The sequence below is a fragment of the Maniola jurtina genome, chromosome 10, assembly GCF_905333055.1.
Source record: "Maniola jurtina chromosome 10, ilManJurt1.1, whole genome shotgun sequence".
Lineage (NCBI taxonomy): Eukaryota > Metazoa > Arthropoda > Insecta > Lepidoptera > Nymphalidae > Maniola > Maniola jurtina.
In genome coordinates this window covers 3,849,841-3,865,728 of record NC_060038.1, presented here as the reverse complement: position 1 = coordinate 3,865,728, position 15,888 = coordinate 3,849,841, and the positions used below count along the sequence as shown (strand labels likewise).

At 36.5% G+C, this 15,888-nt stretch overlaps 1 protein-coding gene across 2 annotated transcripts; it reads left to right on the top strand.

The window, feature by feature from the left end:
• The first annotated feature begins 2,159 nt into the window (after nt 1-2,159).
• LOC123868995 (anosmin-1) lies at nt 2,160-14,315 on the top strand. Of its 2 annotated transcripts, none has more exons than XM_045911716.1 (10): nt 2,160-2,351; nt 2,967-3,176; nt 5,723-5,909; nt 6,804-7,002; nt 10,060-10,244; nt 10,700-10,842; nt 11,549-11,690; nt 13,076-13,226; nt 13,600-13,678; nt 14,110-14,315. In XM_045911716.1, exons 2-10 carry the CDS (start codon nt 3,027-3,029, stop codon nt 14,275-14,277), a joined length of 1,404 nt encoding a protein of 467 aa, XP_045767672.1. In that variant the 5' UTR covers nt 2,160-2,351; nt 2,967-3,026; the 3' UTR covers nt 14,278-14,315. The 2 variants fall into 2 exon arrangements, with proteins under 2 accessions (XP_045767672.1, XP_045767671.1); XM_045911715.1 differs by having other exon boundaries at nt 2,163-2,351; nt 13,073-13,226.
• Nucleotides 14,316-15,888: the final 1,573 nt, after the last annotated feature.

Genomic DNA, 15,888 nt, shown 5'->3' with positions numbered 1-15,888 from the left:
AGATAACAAGAAGTAGGTAATCAATTATAGTAAGTGAGTCACACACTACTAAGTGCTTCGCTGTGACTTACATTTAGAATGAGATAAAAAAATGATTTATAGGTAATAAATTCTGAAGAACATCTACCGACGAATAAAATTTGCTTAAACCCATTACACTTAGGGATAATGGATCCCAGATATAAAGGTATATCCACCTGTTTTATTCAGCTTAAAAGGCTTGTGATATATTTTTTAATTTTGTCTCATTATGTAGAGTTAACAAATTCATGCAAATAATGCAAAAATGTGTTTGTCTGGCTGTTGCTTTCTCACGCATATTTTGACGAAATATGGTACAGAAATACTAACTAAGGGCTAGCGCTAAAATGTATCTGGATAAAAAAAAAATCTATAATTATTATTTATATTCATTACTAACGGATAAGTCTGTTACCAATTTATTATGGACTTAGTTGATAAAGACCCTTTCATTTGTAAACATTTTTGTTCTAAGACAGGGCTGAGACGTGAGCGATTCAAATCTACGGGAACTACAAAAGCAGTTTGAAGCGCGAAGGGCGTCCCGCGATGCAGAGTGCGGAGCAATCAACCGGTCGTTGCTTCCCACAGCGCAGTGAGATACATCTCCACAGTTTTGATTCTTTTTACTTTCGACCCACTTGGATTTGTAGCAGTTAGGACCGTGGAAAGTATTGCAACAAAAATACAGTATGGCTAGATAGATTCTGCAACATACCTATTGGTTTCTAATAGTACCTATAGTGTTTCCAAGACAGGGCTGACACGAAAGTGATTCAAATCTACGGAACTACAAAAGCCGTTTGAAGCGCAAAATGCATCTCGCGATGCAGAGTGCGGACTTGCGGAGCAATCAACCGTTTGTTGCTTCCGAGATCGCAGTAAGATACATCTCCACAGTTTTGATTCTTTTTATTTTCGACCTACTTGGATTAGTGACGAATGGGAACGTGGAAAGTATTGTAAATAATTAAAAATTGTAAAAATCTTGATTACATTTGACTCAAAACCTCTCATTCTGAGAGGAACCACTACTGTGTGGGCTGACGATGGTTTGAGAATGAGACTTGAGCTGATGATGATGTCATTTGACTATCATTGGTCCTCTTTTCCGTTGAACTTTAATAAGTGTAAAGCATGTGCTTGAAGTATGTACATACTTCAAGCACATTTGAACAGTGGTCCCACAGATGAGATTAAAATAATTTAAACGTTAAATACATGTCGCTGGGAAAATTAGGCGTTTGTGACTCAAAAAATGCTACTTACTTAATGTAACTTAATTTCAAAATGCGTAAGACTTTATGTCAAGTTGCCTAAGTTAATTTTATCTATTCGCGAGGAAGTTGTAGAGCACCGCTCTACCTCGTATTTCTCTCAGAAAAGCTAATGAGACGGATTGTTTCGTTAGGATTCGTTGAAATCGGTCCAAAAGTTTTATTTGTATTGTATTATTTCTAAAACAAGTGGAGTAAGTTAATTAATGTTGTTTCAAAAAGTTAATTGGCGCACTCGGACTTGGTTGGGATGTTTACGTTTTGATTAGTCTTTTCGGACTTTTGAAGAATTGGATGGCATAAATCTTGTAGAACGTTACTGAACTAACACACCTGCTTCCGTCAAAGTAGTGATGTTCAGGTCATAGAGGCATAAACGCACTGCTTAATTTGAAATAATAGCCAGTAATAGACAAGTAAGTAACCTAATAATCCCTGCCCTGGCATCGAACCCTGTGCATTCCATGGCGTCGAAGGGACAAGTCTACGATTTGATCTCTTTTCAATGATGATTAGTTAGTCACTTCCTTTATCGTGATATCACAATCCATTCAATATTGATGCTCTGGACAGTTTCAGACATTTATTCCTTATATTTCACAGATGTTAAATGATATGAATTATCTTGTAGTAAGAAACGAAGCAACATCAAATTACACTCCTTTCTAAAGAGTTCTCACAGCAATCCGCAATCGCTAATGACCAGAATCGAAACTTAAATACATTGACACCAAGCAGCAGGAAGACGCTGTACAATTTTTTAATTAGGAAACCGGCTCGGTAGAATCAACCTTCCGTCATAGCTGTATACTGTACAGGAAAGCATCGGCGATGAGTATTAATGAAGTAGGGACACGAATTACGAAGCAGCTCGTCATGACATGCGTACGCGCTGCTCAGTCGTACCGCGCATTTCAAACCCCGTGAACGCGCGTCCGTTCATTTATTCCGTCGATCAAACACTGGTTCAATGACACTTGGAGATCGAGATGATATTCGGTACATATTGATTTCGAAAACGGACCACCAATGAATGATTGTGGATTATAGGAGGTGATTATTGATTTTGTATATCGCCGTGATTATCAGTTAATTGAAATCAATTTAGGAGTTCTCGATAGGATGCCGTGAGGGTGGTCTTAGCTCTTCTAACAAGTCTGCTTTGATGGACACATTTTTGCTGATATTGTTTTGATTTAAGACTTAAGTTCAATCTTATTTTGCTTTAATATGAATAAAGATATCGTCACCATCTAAGCCTATCTATGTATCTGCTAGAAATTCATCAAAATTTTCTGAAAATTTACTCACTCAGATTAAATCAAACAATTCAGTCACAAATAAGTTTTTAGTAAGTAAGATGAAATATAAAAGTCTATAATATAAGCTCAAATGTATATCAAAAGTCCAATCATGCCTCGCAAGAACAAAAAGTTTTTCAAATTTCTCAAGACAATGCAGTTCCCGGTTCCACGAAGCGCGAGAAAAGAACTTTAAAAGTTTAAAGTACCTTTATTCGATAAAAGTTCAAGACCACCTGCAATTTATTGATTCTCAGAAATTAAATCCTTAATCGCTATTAAATGTAGATATAGTATGGGAAGTCAAAATTTATGAGCCATTACGCGAACTTTATTACCTTTCATTAAGTTTGTGCTGTTTTTACAGATGTTACAAATACAATCATAGTTTTGTAGAAAATATTTATTTCGGAAAACAAGGAGCAAAATGCAATTCATATTTCTATTGATTGTTGTGGCTTCGGTGCCAGAAGCCTGGGCGAAGACGAGAAGATATACAAGGTTGCAAACAGATCCTTTATCCAAGACAAGATGTGATTTGATCTGTATCGATGCAAGCAAGGAAACTAAATCTCAGGTATTTTTATCATCGTTGAATATCATTTTTATTGGTTTCGCATTAGATAAGGATCTGATATTTTATCCTAAATGATTCTCAATAATTATAGCATTGGCATTCGTTATCTAATGCTTACTTAATATCAGAAAATTCTTTAGGTATCATTCATAAATTCATTCCAAATGATCATAAATTTTTACAAGAAAGAAGACGTTTTTGAAAATAAAAGCCTTGAATTGCTATTTTTCATGAATCACACAAATTCTAAGAATTGTTCTGAATTAAATTAGAATAATTTTGAAAATTTCAAATTCTAGAGCATTAGTATATTTACACAGCGCGTAGAAGTGAACACTTCACGCAGTAGTAATAACTTCCAGAGTAGCCCCAAAAATTTCTAATGAAGGGGTAGAGCTTTTCGATTTTTATCTTTAAGTTATTGTAATAAAAGTCAATGTTGTAAAGGATGGTTCTGTAGTTGAGTCACGTAGAACTTCAGAGGATCCATTATGTTTTTAAATGCGAGTTCGCTAATTATGTTCTTTTAATGAACCTGTTTGAAGCTGAATGAAGGCGCTGTTCTCCAGCTTCCAACTTAGATTTCTAGATGCTTTCTATTGTCTTCTTGACAGTGGCTCTTACAAGGCTTAGTTTGTAATTATAGCTTTCCTTTGGAGCGATATAATCTTTATTGAGATAATTCTTCCTTACGTCTTCTCTTGTTCTTATGTCACCAACTTTTTAGCCTATTAAAGTTTAATGTTTTAGCTAAGTAGTAAGTAAATTATAAACATAATTTCTAAGATTTTTTCAATACAATAAGTATATCAAAAATTGCGGTACCGGAAGAATTTAAACCTTGCGTTTTACTGGGTATCGCGCTCTGAAGAAATTAGAAAAGTTATAAATAATAATAATTATAATGTTATAATTTAGATACCTAATTGGGGAATTAATTAACTGTAAACTGTTGATGTCAACGTGTAGCTTTTAAATCTCTCAGTCAAAAAATTTGAGATACCTACTTGCTTCTCTGTAACGTAGTAGGCTCCCACTAAGAAAGGATGTTGAGAAGTTAGGATCTTTAAAAATGGACATGTGGACGATGTCGCGGGCATTAGCTAGATACAGTAAATAATTGCTTTGGACACAAAACAATTTATAAGCAATCGACGCTAATATAAGGTTAGGTGCAAATTATCTGAGCGTAATTTTAACGCGAAAGTAACGCAAAAGTATAATTACGAAGTTAAGAAGAAAAACGAGATATTCAAACAATGTAATTGATCGCAGAGAAGATAGAAACCCCCCAATTTTTAGGATTCCGTACCTCAAAATTAAAAACGAACCTTTATCACTTCGTTCTCTATCTGTGTGTCCATCAAGACCCTTTTTCTCAGGAATGCGTGAAGGTATCAAATTGAAGTGATTGTCAAATAGATACTTAGGTCTATGCAAACAAATGAACTTTTTAATTTGTAGTAGGTACCTATGGAGACAATTTTAGCAATAAATTACAAGTAACTATACAACTTACAAGGTACAGAACGTTCTACTGTCTTTTAATTTACTATGGCTGCCTGGTGGAAATTTCTTTCAGCAATAAGGTCACCTTTGAATGTTAGTTTGTTAGTTTTTAGTTCTTTGTGTGTTTTCTTTTTTGAGTACAATTAAGATTTTTTTATCTCTATCTAAGACTCGGAATCGCACTTGGCCAGTTTTTTAGAAACAAAACCGATCAATTGCTAAACATACTTAATGAGGTTCAAGTGATGCCAATGCACTATGCGTTTCACCTCAATAGATTCAAAACTTTTTGCCATAGGTGTGAGGTTTTTCTCACATTGTTAGTAATCGAGTGATAATTCCAGTGCTGATTGTTGCCGTTTGCAATTTACAAGGGATGTATGTAGGTTTCACAACTGACTAATTTAATTGTACTAGATTCATAGTTTGCTCTAGGATATCTTGTTTGCAAATATTTTATAATGGAAGACTAATAGACAAATACCATGTTCTAAAAGGATTTTAGAAGTGTTTGGGTAGGATCAAAAATTGTACTCTCATAGTACCTACTTTGTGTTTAAGTAAGTGGTGTGTGTGTAAGTACTTTTCAAAAGTCGAGTACTAAACAGCTATAGACGCAGCACAAGTTATACCTAGGGTTTACATGTTTGAATCTGCCAAAACTTTGATTTCACAAATTGGCAATTATAATTTTGTGCTACTGAGTCCAAGTATTCGTGGGGTTATTCAAGGAGCGGACCAACAAATTCCTGAAAGGCTGGCAACGCATCGATCGGCGGTACCTCTGGTGCTGCAAATGTTCATGGGCGGCGGTAATCACTTAACATCAGGTGACCCGCCTGCTCGTTTGCTCACTATTTTATTATTTTAAAAAAAGTATCTAAAACATGCAACATGGCATCACGTCATACTTATTAGTCTTTCTTCATATTTTTCTAGCAGTTATTTTGTAATTAGTAATTGCAACCATACCTACCTCATATTCTTTTACCAGTAAGTAGTTATAACTTCACTAAAACGGTACCAGCGGTTTACAGTGGCGTTCAGCATGTCGAGCAGAGGAACGGAAACCGGGCACGTGTCCATCTGAAGAGAATCCTCGGTGGGCAGCTGCTTGTGTCGAAGCCTGCAATCAGGACTCGCAGTGCGATGGAACGCAACGATGCTGCAAACACGGGTGCAGCTCCATGTGCAATGAGCCTGTGGACTTGCTGAATTTACCAGGTAAATATTATAAAAAAACCGGCCAAGTGCGAGTCAGGCTCGCGCACCGAGGGTTCCGTACTCGGTTATTTTTTCCGACATTTTGCACGATAAATCAAAAACTATTATGCATAAAAATAAATAAAAATCTGTTAAAGAATGTACAGGAAGAAGCCCTTTCATATGATACCCCACTTGGCATAGTTACTTATCTAACTTTAAAAATTGAAACACATTTTTTTTTTTTTTTTTGGTGATGTAACCACAAATTCACGGTTTTCGGAATTTTTCCTTTACTCGTGCTATAAGACCTACCTACCTTCCTACCTGCCAAATTTCATGATTCTAGGTCAACGGGAAGCACTGTATAGGTTTTTTTGACAGACACGATAGACGGACAGACAGACAACAAAGTGATCCTATAAGGGTTCCGTTTTTCCTTTGGGGTACGGAACCCGTTGAAGCCTGTAATCAGGATTTCCAGTACATACAAAAATTGTAAAAGTTGTGTGAAGTCTGTCAATTTTAACTTGACTAGCGTGGTAGACTATGTCCAAACTTTTCTCATTCTGAAAGGGGACTACTGAGTAGAGAGCTGGCAGGTGGTGGGTTGATGATGATGACAATGATGATTCATGATGGCAATGATGATTAACTTGATAAAGAAAAATGTACCTAATCCATACTAATTACTAATTTTATAAATGCGAATGTGTGTCTGTCTGTCTGCTACGTTTTCACGGCTCAACCACTGAACCGATTTTAACGAAAGGTACAGAGTTGGTTTACATCCCGGGGACGGACATAGGCTACTTTTTATCCCGGAACAGCAAAGAGTTCCCACGGGATTTAAAAAAAACCTAAATCCACGCGGATGGAGTCGCGGGCATCAACTAGTAATTTATTATTTTAAAGGTCTCCCAGCTTTGCCAACAATGGAAGAACCTAAAGAGAGACGTCGCGCAGTTCAGATCAAATGGTCAGATGGTGTAGGCGACACGGCGAGAGCTGTACCAGGTCGAGTTCTTTACTTGTTAGAAGAGCAACACCATCTAGGCCCTAAATATGAAGAATCCAGACTTGGAGATTGGAATCTTATTATGAGAACCAACAAGTAAGTAAAAAGTGTTTAAATCTCAAAAAATAATTAACGTCTGACGAATCTGCGATATTGGACTAAAGTTGATTGATAAGATGTGATTTTGTTTCTATGATCGTTTCCCAGAATATCTTAATAAGTTTGCTTATCAGCTAGCGTTTGTTGGATTTTGTTTGCTTTTACAAAACACACAACGCGTCATTTAGATGCGTCATTATGGTAGTCACTTTATAATCAACCAATGCAAATAGATTTGCGGTATCTTCAAATCGGGGGTTTTCCTTCTCTGTATAGTTTTTTAGGGTTTCGTAGGTACTCGACGGGAGCCAACGGGACCCTATTACTAAGCCTCCGCTGTACGTTTGTGGCGGTCTATCAGCCGGCTGTATTTCGTGGGCCGTCATAAGTTTCGAGTTTTCATAGAGTGTTTTTTATTGCCGATATAACAAATAAAAATATTTCAAAATGACCGCCATATGAAAATTAAAAAACATTTAAAAGTGTTATTTCCTGCACGGAACCCCTCGAGTGCGAGTCCAACTCGCACATGACCGATTTTTTTTTTGTAAGCTCCTTGGTTATTTCAAGATATAAATTTAAGCTCAGTTACTCTTTGTTTTGAGTCAGAGGCTCTGAGTGTAAATTAATATTGACATTTATGAAGTCCTTACTACACAATATTTTATAGCGTGGCTGGATCAGACCAATGAGTTTTTTGAACCTTGTAAGAAATTATCGATTTATCACGTTCTCTCAGGATATTCGAAATACATTGTTGATTGGCAGACTTTTATTAGGTAGGTACATAAAACCACAGGCTAAATACATACAGTGCGATGAAGATGATGTTTGCCGATGTGCTAGCTTTTACGGTCTGAGCATCTACAAACGCGAATTACTGATCCAATACTAAGCAAAACATTATTCAAGTTTATTCTGCCGCCAACATCTGCGGTTCTGCAGTTCGATATAAATTCTTTTTCTCGTTCCTGAAACCCAGCAGGATTGCCAGGGGTGGATTTGATACCTTGGCTGCCCTAGGCCTTTCTACTATTGCCGCTCTCCTACTCCCTGTAAAACTCGAAAAAGTGAACGAGCAAAATGAAAATGATGCGTACTCATACGCTTGAACTTGAAGTAAACTAGTAAGCAAAGATCCAGTTCGAAGATCCAAACTTGCGTACCAAAAAAGAGGGGTGTTATAAGATTGACGTGTGTATCTGTGTATCTGTCTGTGGTATCGTAGCTCCTAAACTAATAAACCAATTTTAATTTAGTTTTTTTGTTTGAAAGGTGGCTTGATCGAGAGTGTTCTTAGCTACAATCCAAGAAAATCGGTTCAGCCGTTTGAAAGTTATCAGCTCTTTTCTAGTTACTGTAACCTTCAATTGTCGGGGGTGTTATAAATTTTTAATTTAGGTGCACTTCTTGAGCATTCAAACGTTGACGCGTGGGTTCACAGAGGGCGCAACAACATAAAAATAATCACACTAAGTACATACTGCCGCCTAAATTATGGTGCCATAGGCCTGGGCATACTCGGCCGCGAAATCCGCCCCTGAGGATTGCTCTATCTTGAAATTCCATCGACTGACTGTATGAAGTATCTGTTTAGTCTGTGATATAACTCGGTATGAAAGTCAGAAACAGTAAGACATAAATAACACTCATAAAGCCATAACAGAATTAATGTGACGAGGTATGATAGTTCCGGCACGGACACTTGAATCCAATGATCGGTAATCGAACCCGGATTGGGCAGTTCGAATTGATCGCTTAATTTCGGTTTTTGTTCTGTGTTATAATCCATCCTAATATCTATCATAAATGCGTGTGTCTGCCTATCTCTCGTAATAGCTACCTAACTGTAATCATCCAACCGATTTTGAGAGACAGAGAAACAGAGATAACTTATAAGTATCATAGAAGACATAGGGTAGGTTATTACTTAGATTTCTCGAGAAATTGTATTTTCCAGTTGTCATCGTGATCGTACCCAGTTTCCGTACGAATTAACGCGGATATAAATACACAAGCAATAGCTTACATTAAAGGTGGTTTTGCTTTCTATACACTTTTCCGTATCGCGTGCGTTCACCGCAATGATGATGCATGTTGCAACACGGACCATTGTGCTTCGATCGCTTTTGTTCCTGGTCTTTTTCCTAGTATCAAGACTATCGAGCTCAGTTTGTTTTTTTGACCTCCATTATCTGGATTCGTTTTGATATACCTAATGTCAATCAAACTGATCGCAGCTTATCTTTTCAACATAATGCTATATTTACCAACTTCTTTGTTCAAGCAGCTTATGTATGTCAAAGCCGAAAACCAGATCTGATAAATATCATTGTTTGCTATAAAGGTTAAACGGCGCACCATACTGATCGAGGGTTTTCCAAGAATCGGACTCGCCTGACGGTTAAAACACAAGCTTATTTTGTTCTCTATAGAATTTTGTAATGTAACGTTCCTTGTGATATTATCTAATGGATGGATCCTTTGTCTGACGATAGGCATGGGAATCATTTTATTCATGTATGCCAAAATAAATATAATAATTTCTTTGTGCATCTTCCAAAGAGCAACAGCTTTTATTTTAGGTAGGTAAAGTTACTTATACAAAATGTTTTCATTGTAAGTACTTTTAATTGGGGAATCACATAACGGTGGATTTGCGCAATATCTCTACCGCTTTAAGCTCCGCGATACCCTCGCATGTTACTGCTTCTCGGACACCAATGTCCTCAAAAAGTGCCTGTGTAGGTTTCTAAAAGATGAAGTTCGAGGTTCACACAGAAATCTCGAATTGGAATTCCCTCTTATGTGTGAACTTTCAGGACAAAAATTCGCTGAATTTTGTGTAAGTAGGTGTCATGAGAGCAGTGGCAAACACCGATGATTTACTTAATAATACGTATTTTAATTTACCTAGATACCTGTTCCTAGGTGACCTGTTCAAATGATTAATTTTTAAAATTTATGGGCATACCCTGAATTATTAACATCGAGGGATATCCAGGGCGTAAAAACTTCAATTAAGGTTTTTCAAACTCTGGCACTTTTTTTCAGAACCAAAGTATCGCTCAAGAACCTACTAAAGCCGGGTCGGTGGTACCGTTTCCGAGTAGCTGCAGTCAGCTCGGCAGGAACTAGAGGATATTCAGCACCGAGCCCCCCATTCACACCACGGAAAGGTCCTAGGCCACCACCGCCGCCGAAGAAATTGAAGGTTCAGCCAGTGAAATCAGACAATGGTAATTGGCGTAGTAATATTTTTCACTCATATTCCTTTACATTTTTAGCACCGTACCCTACGTCCAGACGCCGCGAGATAAGTTTCTTTCCCTCTATCGTCAACATAATATTTTCATCTAACGCATGGATCGCTTTGCTTTAGGTAGATGATAGAGAAATATTTTTTCAGTGAGGCTTGGCTACAATTAGACTTGCTGGCAAGTAATGATACAGCTTGCCTAGAATAAGATACTTATTCAGTCTTGACTTGTATTTACTCATATTAAAATTTAGGAGAAAATCTGCTATCGGAAGGGCGTTTCATATACTAGCGGTTCGAATTAGAAACGAGGAAGCATTTCGCTTCGTACCTGTCCGTGCGATTTCGACTACGTACGAACTTCAAGTTAGATCCATTTATATTTTTAAATGTACCTAAGTAAAAATATATAACAGAATTTCTGGTGTCCATCAGGTACAGTGACAATACGACTCGAATGGAAGGAGCCGAAATCTGATATGCCCGTGATGCGATATAAAGTGTTCTGGAGTAGACGAGTTCGTGGGCTCGGCGGCGAATTAGATTCAGTGCTTGTCAACCACCAAACTGTTCCAAAGGTAGGTATCGGGAATATCATACATGAGTAACATTCTGTTTTCTCAAATGTAGGTGTACTTAGCTTACTTTACTTGCACTGATACAGATGATCTTCCCCTCCGACGCTAGAACTTACCATTCAAAGCCTCAATAGCTCAATGGTTATAGGAGCGGACTGAAATCCGAAAAGTCGGTGGTTCAAACCCCAACCGTTGCACTATTGTCGTACCCACTCCTAGCACAAGCTTTACGCGAATGTTAGTCATGATTAAAATGGCTTACTTATATTTTTTTAGAAACATAATCATGTCTGTCTCATGTTCTCTCAAGTATATTCAACGTACGCCAATCAGCTCTTCCGTTGAAAACCTTTCCACGTTTCGTTCATTTAGTGATACCTACCAGCTGGGGCGTTCCATCGTTATGTACTTACCTATATAATCATGGCTATGATTACAAAACCGTTCTTTTTTCATTTTTTATCTAACTTGGCACACTTATAGCTAGGTAGGAAATAATCTGAGTTACCATATAGAATAGCTTTTATCGCAAAAACCATTATAGAGTTCTTTCGGGATAGGGAATGAAATTTTTTGTCGATGTTACTAAATAACTCAGCCAAATCTGAACCGAAGTTTTTTCTTTATAAAGTTTAGTTGTATGTATAAAATTGAAGATAATTTCAGAGATGGAGGGTAAAACTCCTCAACTTAAAACATTTTTCAGGAGCAAAACTACGTTGAAATCAGTGACCTGCAGCCTAATTCAATGTACTTCTTGCAAGTCCAAACAATTAGTATGTTCGGTCTAGGAAAACTTCGAAGTGAAAAGGCAGCCATTTTCTACAACACAACTAGCGGGACAGATGGTAAAATATTGTAATTAATTCCTAATTATCATTTACCTTCGCATTCTAGTAACATGTGTTTCGCGAAGACCTATTCGGTAATAGGAGAAATTCAATTCTTGCATAGAAAACTTTCGAATGTCACGCAATTTTTGTTATGTTTTGTGTGGTTAAAACCGAGCACCTAATTCTGATTTCCCTTCCCGATCTTCACCAACAAAAGATAGGTAAACACTCTCACGGATTTTTTTATTTACAAACAGTAGGTATCTAAGGCCAAATGTCCATCAGCAATAAAACTTGCCGAAGTAAGCTGAATCCGGTCACTTCCCACTGTATACTCGCAGTAAGTTAGTTTAATAACAACGATAATTACCTACTGATTGTCTGCTAGTGTGCTTTTGTGCAAGTGACTATCCAGAACTGACTTCTGCAAGTTTTGTTATTGCTAGTGGATACTTGTCGTAAGATTAACAAATGTAAAGACTTGGAAAGACACAACGCGTGACGTTGAAGTTATAATATAAACAATAAGTAACGAGATGTTAACACTGTCGCGCACGCGTGAGTATCGCAGTGCAACTGTCAGGATTCGCAATAAGCTCCTTACACTTGTACCTACCTATAACTACCTTATGTATACAGTTCCTTGTTCCGATTTTAATTTAATATTTTTTGTTTGAAAGGTGACTTGATCGAGAGTGGTCTTAGCTATAATCTAAGAAAATCGGTTCAGCTGTTTGAAAGTTATCAGCTCTTTTTAACCACTTTCCAAAAAAGGAGGAGGTTCTCAATTCGTCGGGATCTTTTTTTTTTTATTTTTTTTATTTTTTATGTATGTTCCCCGATTACTCAAAGACCCCTGGACCGATTTGGAATTTTTTTTGTTTGAAAGGGTATACTGTGCAGGTGGTCCCATATAAATTTGGTGAAGATCTGATGAATATCTTCGGAGATGGAGAACAGAACTCCTCAATGGATAAGAGCAAATTGCTCGCGATCACTGTAATAGCTTAGTAAACAGTAGGGTTTTAACTGGGCATAGCATATTATAGTACAGTGGGGCCACTAAAAATTGTGAAATAAAAAATTTTCAAAAGAAAAATAAAACCGACTTCAAAAACCAAAAACACTAAAAAGTAGAAAATAATTTTTGTTTAGCTACACATGTAATGTACCTAGGTATGAAGTCGGGCGAGCTTCACTCTTGGATTTCTAATTTTGTTTTAATATGCTCGCTCGACTTCATACCTAGGTACATTACATGTGTAGCTAAACAAAAATTATTTTATACTTTTTAGTGTTTTTGGTGTTTGAAGTCGGTTTTATTTTTCTTTTGTCTAGTTACTGTAACCTTCACTTGTCGGGGGTGTTATAAATTTTTAATTTACACTTTTTTCAAGGAGAACAAGAACCCGAAACTCTCAAAAGACGAAAAGAAGACAACCAAGACAGGCTTATTCGAGGGCTGAAATTGAATAAACTCACGTGGTTAGATCACAAGATTGAAGCTAAAATCTCCTGGAACCCAATCCACCCTAAAGGACAACGGAAAAAGTAGGTGGCTTTAAAGCTATATCTACTCCAATCAAAAGTATTCTATTCTCATCACCTGGATGTCTGGTACCTGTCTACGATTTCCAGTACCCGTGTACTGGGTATCTATCCCAATTCATTAACCGACTTCTTTTTACCCGACTGTATGTATATATGTATGTATGTGTGTATGTATGTATTTTTGTATCCAGATTCTGTGTGTTTCACCGGACCGATTTTAATGAATGCTTATTTAATTTTTCATATTCAGAGTGACCAAGATGCTTGCTATATCCAAAATATCCCTTTTTTACTTAGGCAGATTAAATTTTTGGTCTTAAAATTTTCGGACTTCATTATAAATCTAGGATTTATTTTTGTTCTCTTTTTTCAGCACATATTACGTGCACTGGAAAACTTTAACATGCCAAGATCCAGATAAGGAATTGAAAGAACTCTCAGCAACTACTGAGGTAGGTAAAATACATAGACGGGCAAATTATGTATTTACGTAGTTATCGTAATATCACCTTATTTCGTTTATCTACACTAAAACAGCCACCCTGATAAAGTGTCGGAAATTGGAAATGTGCGTACGTCTATCCACCTTGGACTAAAAATATTATTATACCAATTGCGTTAATACACCCTTTCAGGGTATACTTTTACGAGTATACACCCTAGAGTAGCTGTTTTAGGGTAGATAAACAGAATAAGTCATACGAATGACCATCCACAGGTATAAAAGCGAACGTTTGTCCGTCTGTGTTATCTTTACAAGGCTCAACCGCTGAACTGATCTAAAAAAAAATTGGGATAGAGATGTGTTGCATCCGGGAGACGGGTTTTTACAAAAACAAATCACAGATAAACATAGGTATTTATCTGGTATTTTTTTTTCCAGCAAAACTCCTTTGAAATCTACGAGCTGGACTACAAATGTAACTACACCATCAACGTTAACAAATCAAACAACAAGAGGAATCCCGATTCAGAATTAATTTTAAGTGTTCCTGGATGTGATTATTTCAAGAAGAAAGTGAAAAACGCCACAATCACTTGTAAAACGTAAAAGAACTCACAAAGTGAAATAAAAAAATGTAAATTTTCTATTTAATTTTCAATCCTGAAACACAAAACGCACGATGGAAACTTATCTGACGCGCCTCCTAAGAGTATAGAAAACAAGCATCTAAACACGATAATTTCAAAGTAAAATAAACCTAAACTGCCTTAGTTTAAAGTCAAAAATTAAGTACCACCAATTTTCACGAGTTTTCCGATTAGAATGCTGGCTGTAATCGGCGTTGTCTGCAGTCGCGCATTCTGTTTGTATCAGTCCTTAATAAAATTGTAATACTCATAATAGACTGTATTAGGTAAAATAATTATTTAAAAACAGTTGTTTTTACGAATAGACTTTTAATATTTTTTTATGAGACTTATTTAATATAATATAAAGTAATAGGTACCTAGATAATAGGTAATTATAATTTAATTAGGTAGATAAAAAATAATATCTTGTGATTAAGATAGTTTTTAAGAATTTCTTTGTAACTATATGAAAAATAATAATAATTCTTTACGCACTAAGTAGGTATGTATCTTCGTTCGTTTCTTTGGCTCTACTCCATAAAGTCCCTTTATCCATCCATACTAATATTTCTTTTCACGGCCCAACAGTATAACCGATTCTAACGAAAGGTTATATCCCGGGGACGGACATAGGCTACTTTTTATCTCCGAAAATCTAAGAGTTCCCACGAGATTCCTAAAAACCCATCCGCTTAACCGATTTGTAGGTACCGAGGTCTTTAAAAACCTAAATCCATGCGCACGAAGTCGCGGGCATCCTCTAGTTACTTAACAATGTTCCTCACATTTTGATACGGGTTTGAATTATTTTCAACCGATTCAACAGGCTAATATCAGTTTTCATTCGGAGTTGTACAACCGGTTATAATAGATGAGGCGAAGAGTAGGTAACTCTCAGATTCAGAATAGGCAAAGGCATGATACAAAAGCCGTGATAGCCTAGTGGTTAAGACTTAAGACATCCGCCTTCTGTTTGGCAGGTCGGGGGTTCGATCGTAAAATATAAATATTCGTACCTAAAATATTATTTCATTTCACCCTAAACAATTCCTGAGCCCCTATGGTCTACGAGTGCTTTACTTTGCATCATCAGGTTTGACCAGTTGGGACTTGGAATTCAATTATGAAGTTGCATAATACCTAACTACAATATGAATTCACCACCAATATATGTATTATTATTTTCCGTATAGTATAGTACCGTATATTATCAGGATCAAGGAGTTGGATCCAGACATTTTTATGGTAGGTAGGTACCTGCCATCAGCTGGCAAACTTTCATAATCTAAACTTAGGCATTACCGTTTCGGAAATCTCGAAGAAATCGGTGTAGGTACCGCTAATTTTTATTTATTTATTTAATAGGAAGCCAACGGTATACAAAGAAAAGTAATTATGACGACTTATATAAACTTAGGACTATCAATGTATACTCACTTACAGGCTAACTCAACATGCTTAATCTAAAACTTCTAAATAGTAAAACTTAACCTAAGACATTCTTTGCATAAAATCTATAATAATTAAATTAAAGCCAAAAGTACAACAATTTTTAAAACTAACAATAAAAACTAGAAAAAGACTAAAA

What these genes read in the sequence shown, in the direction of transcription:
- LOC123868995 (XM_045911715.1), top strand. Translation starts at nt 3,027, where the DNA reads ATGCAATTCATATTTCTATTGATTGTTGTGGCTTCGGTGCCAGAAGCC. An exon ending in CTTATTATGAGAACCAACAA is followed by an intron (nt 7,003 to 10,059) that starts GTAAGTAAAAAG and finishes ACTTTTTTTCAG; the next exon opens with AACCAAAGTATCGCTCAAGA. An exon ending in CACAACTAGCGGGACAGATG is followed by an intron (nt 11,691 to 13,072) that starts GTAAAATATTGT and finishes ACTTTTTTCAAG; the next exon opens with GAGAACAAGAACCCGAAACT.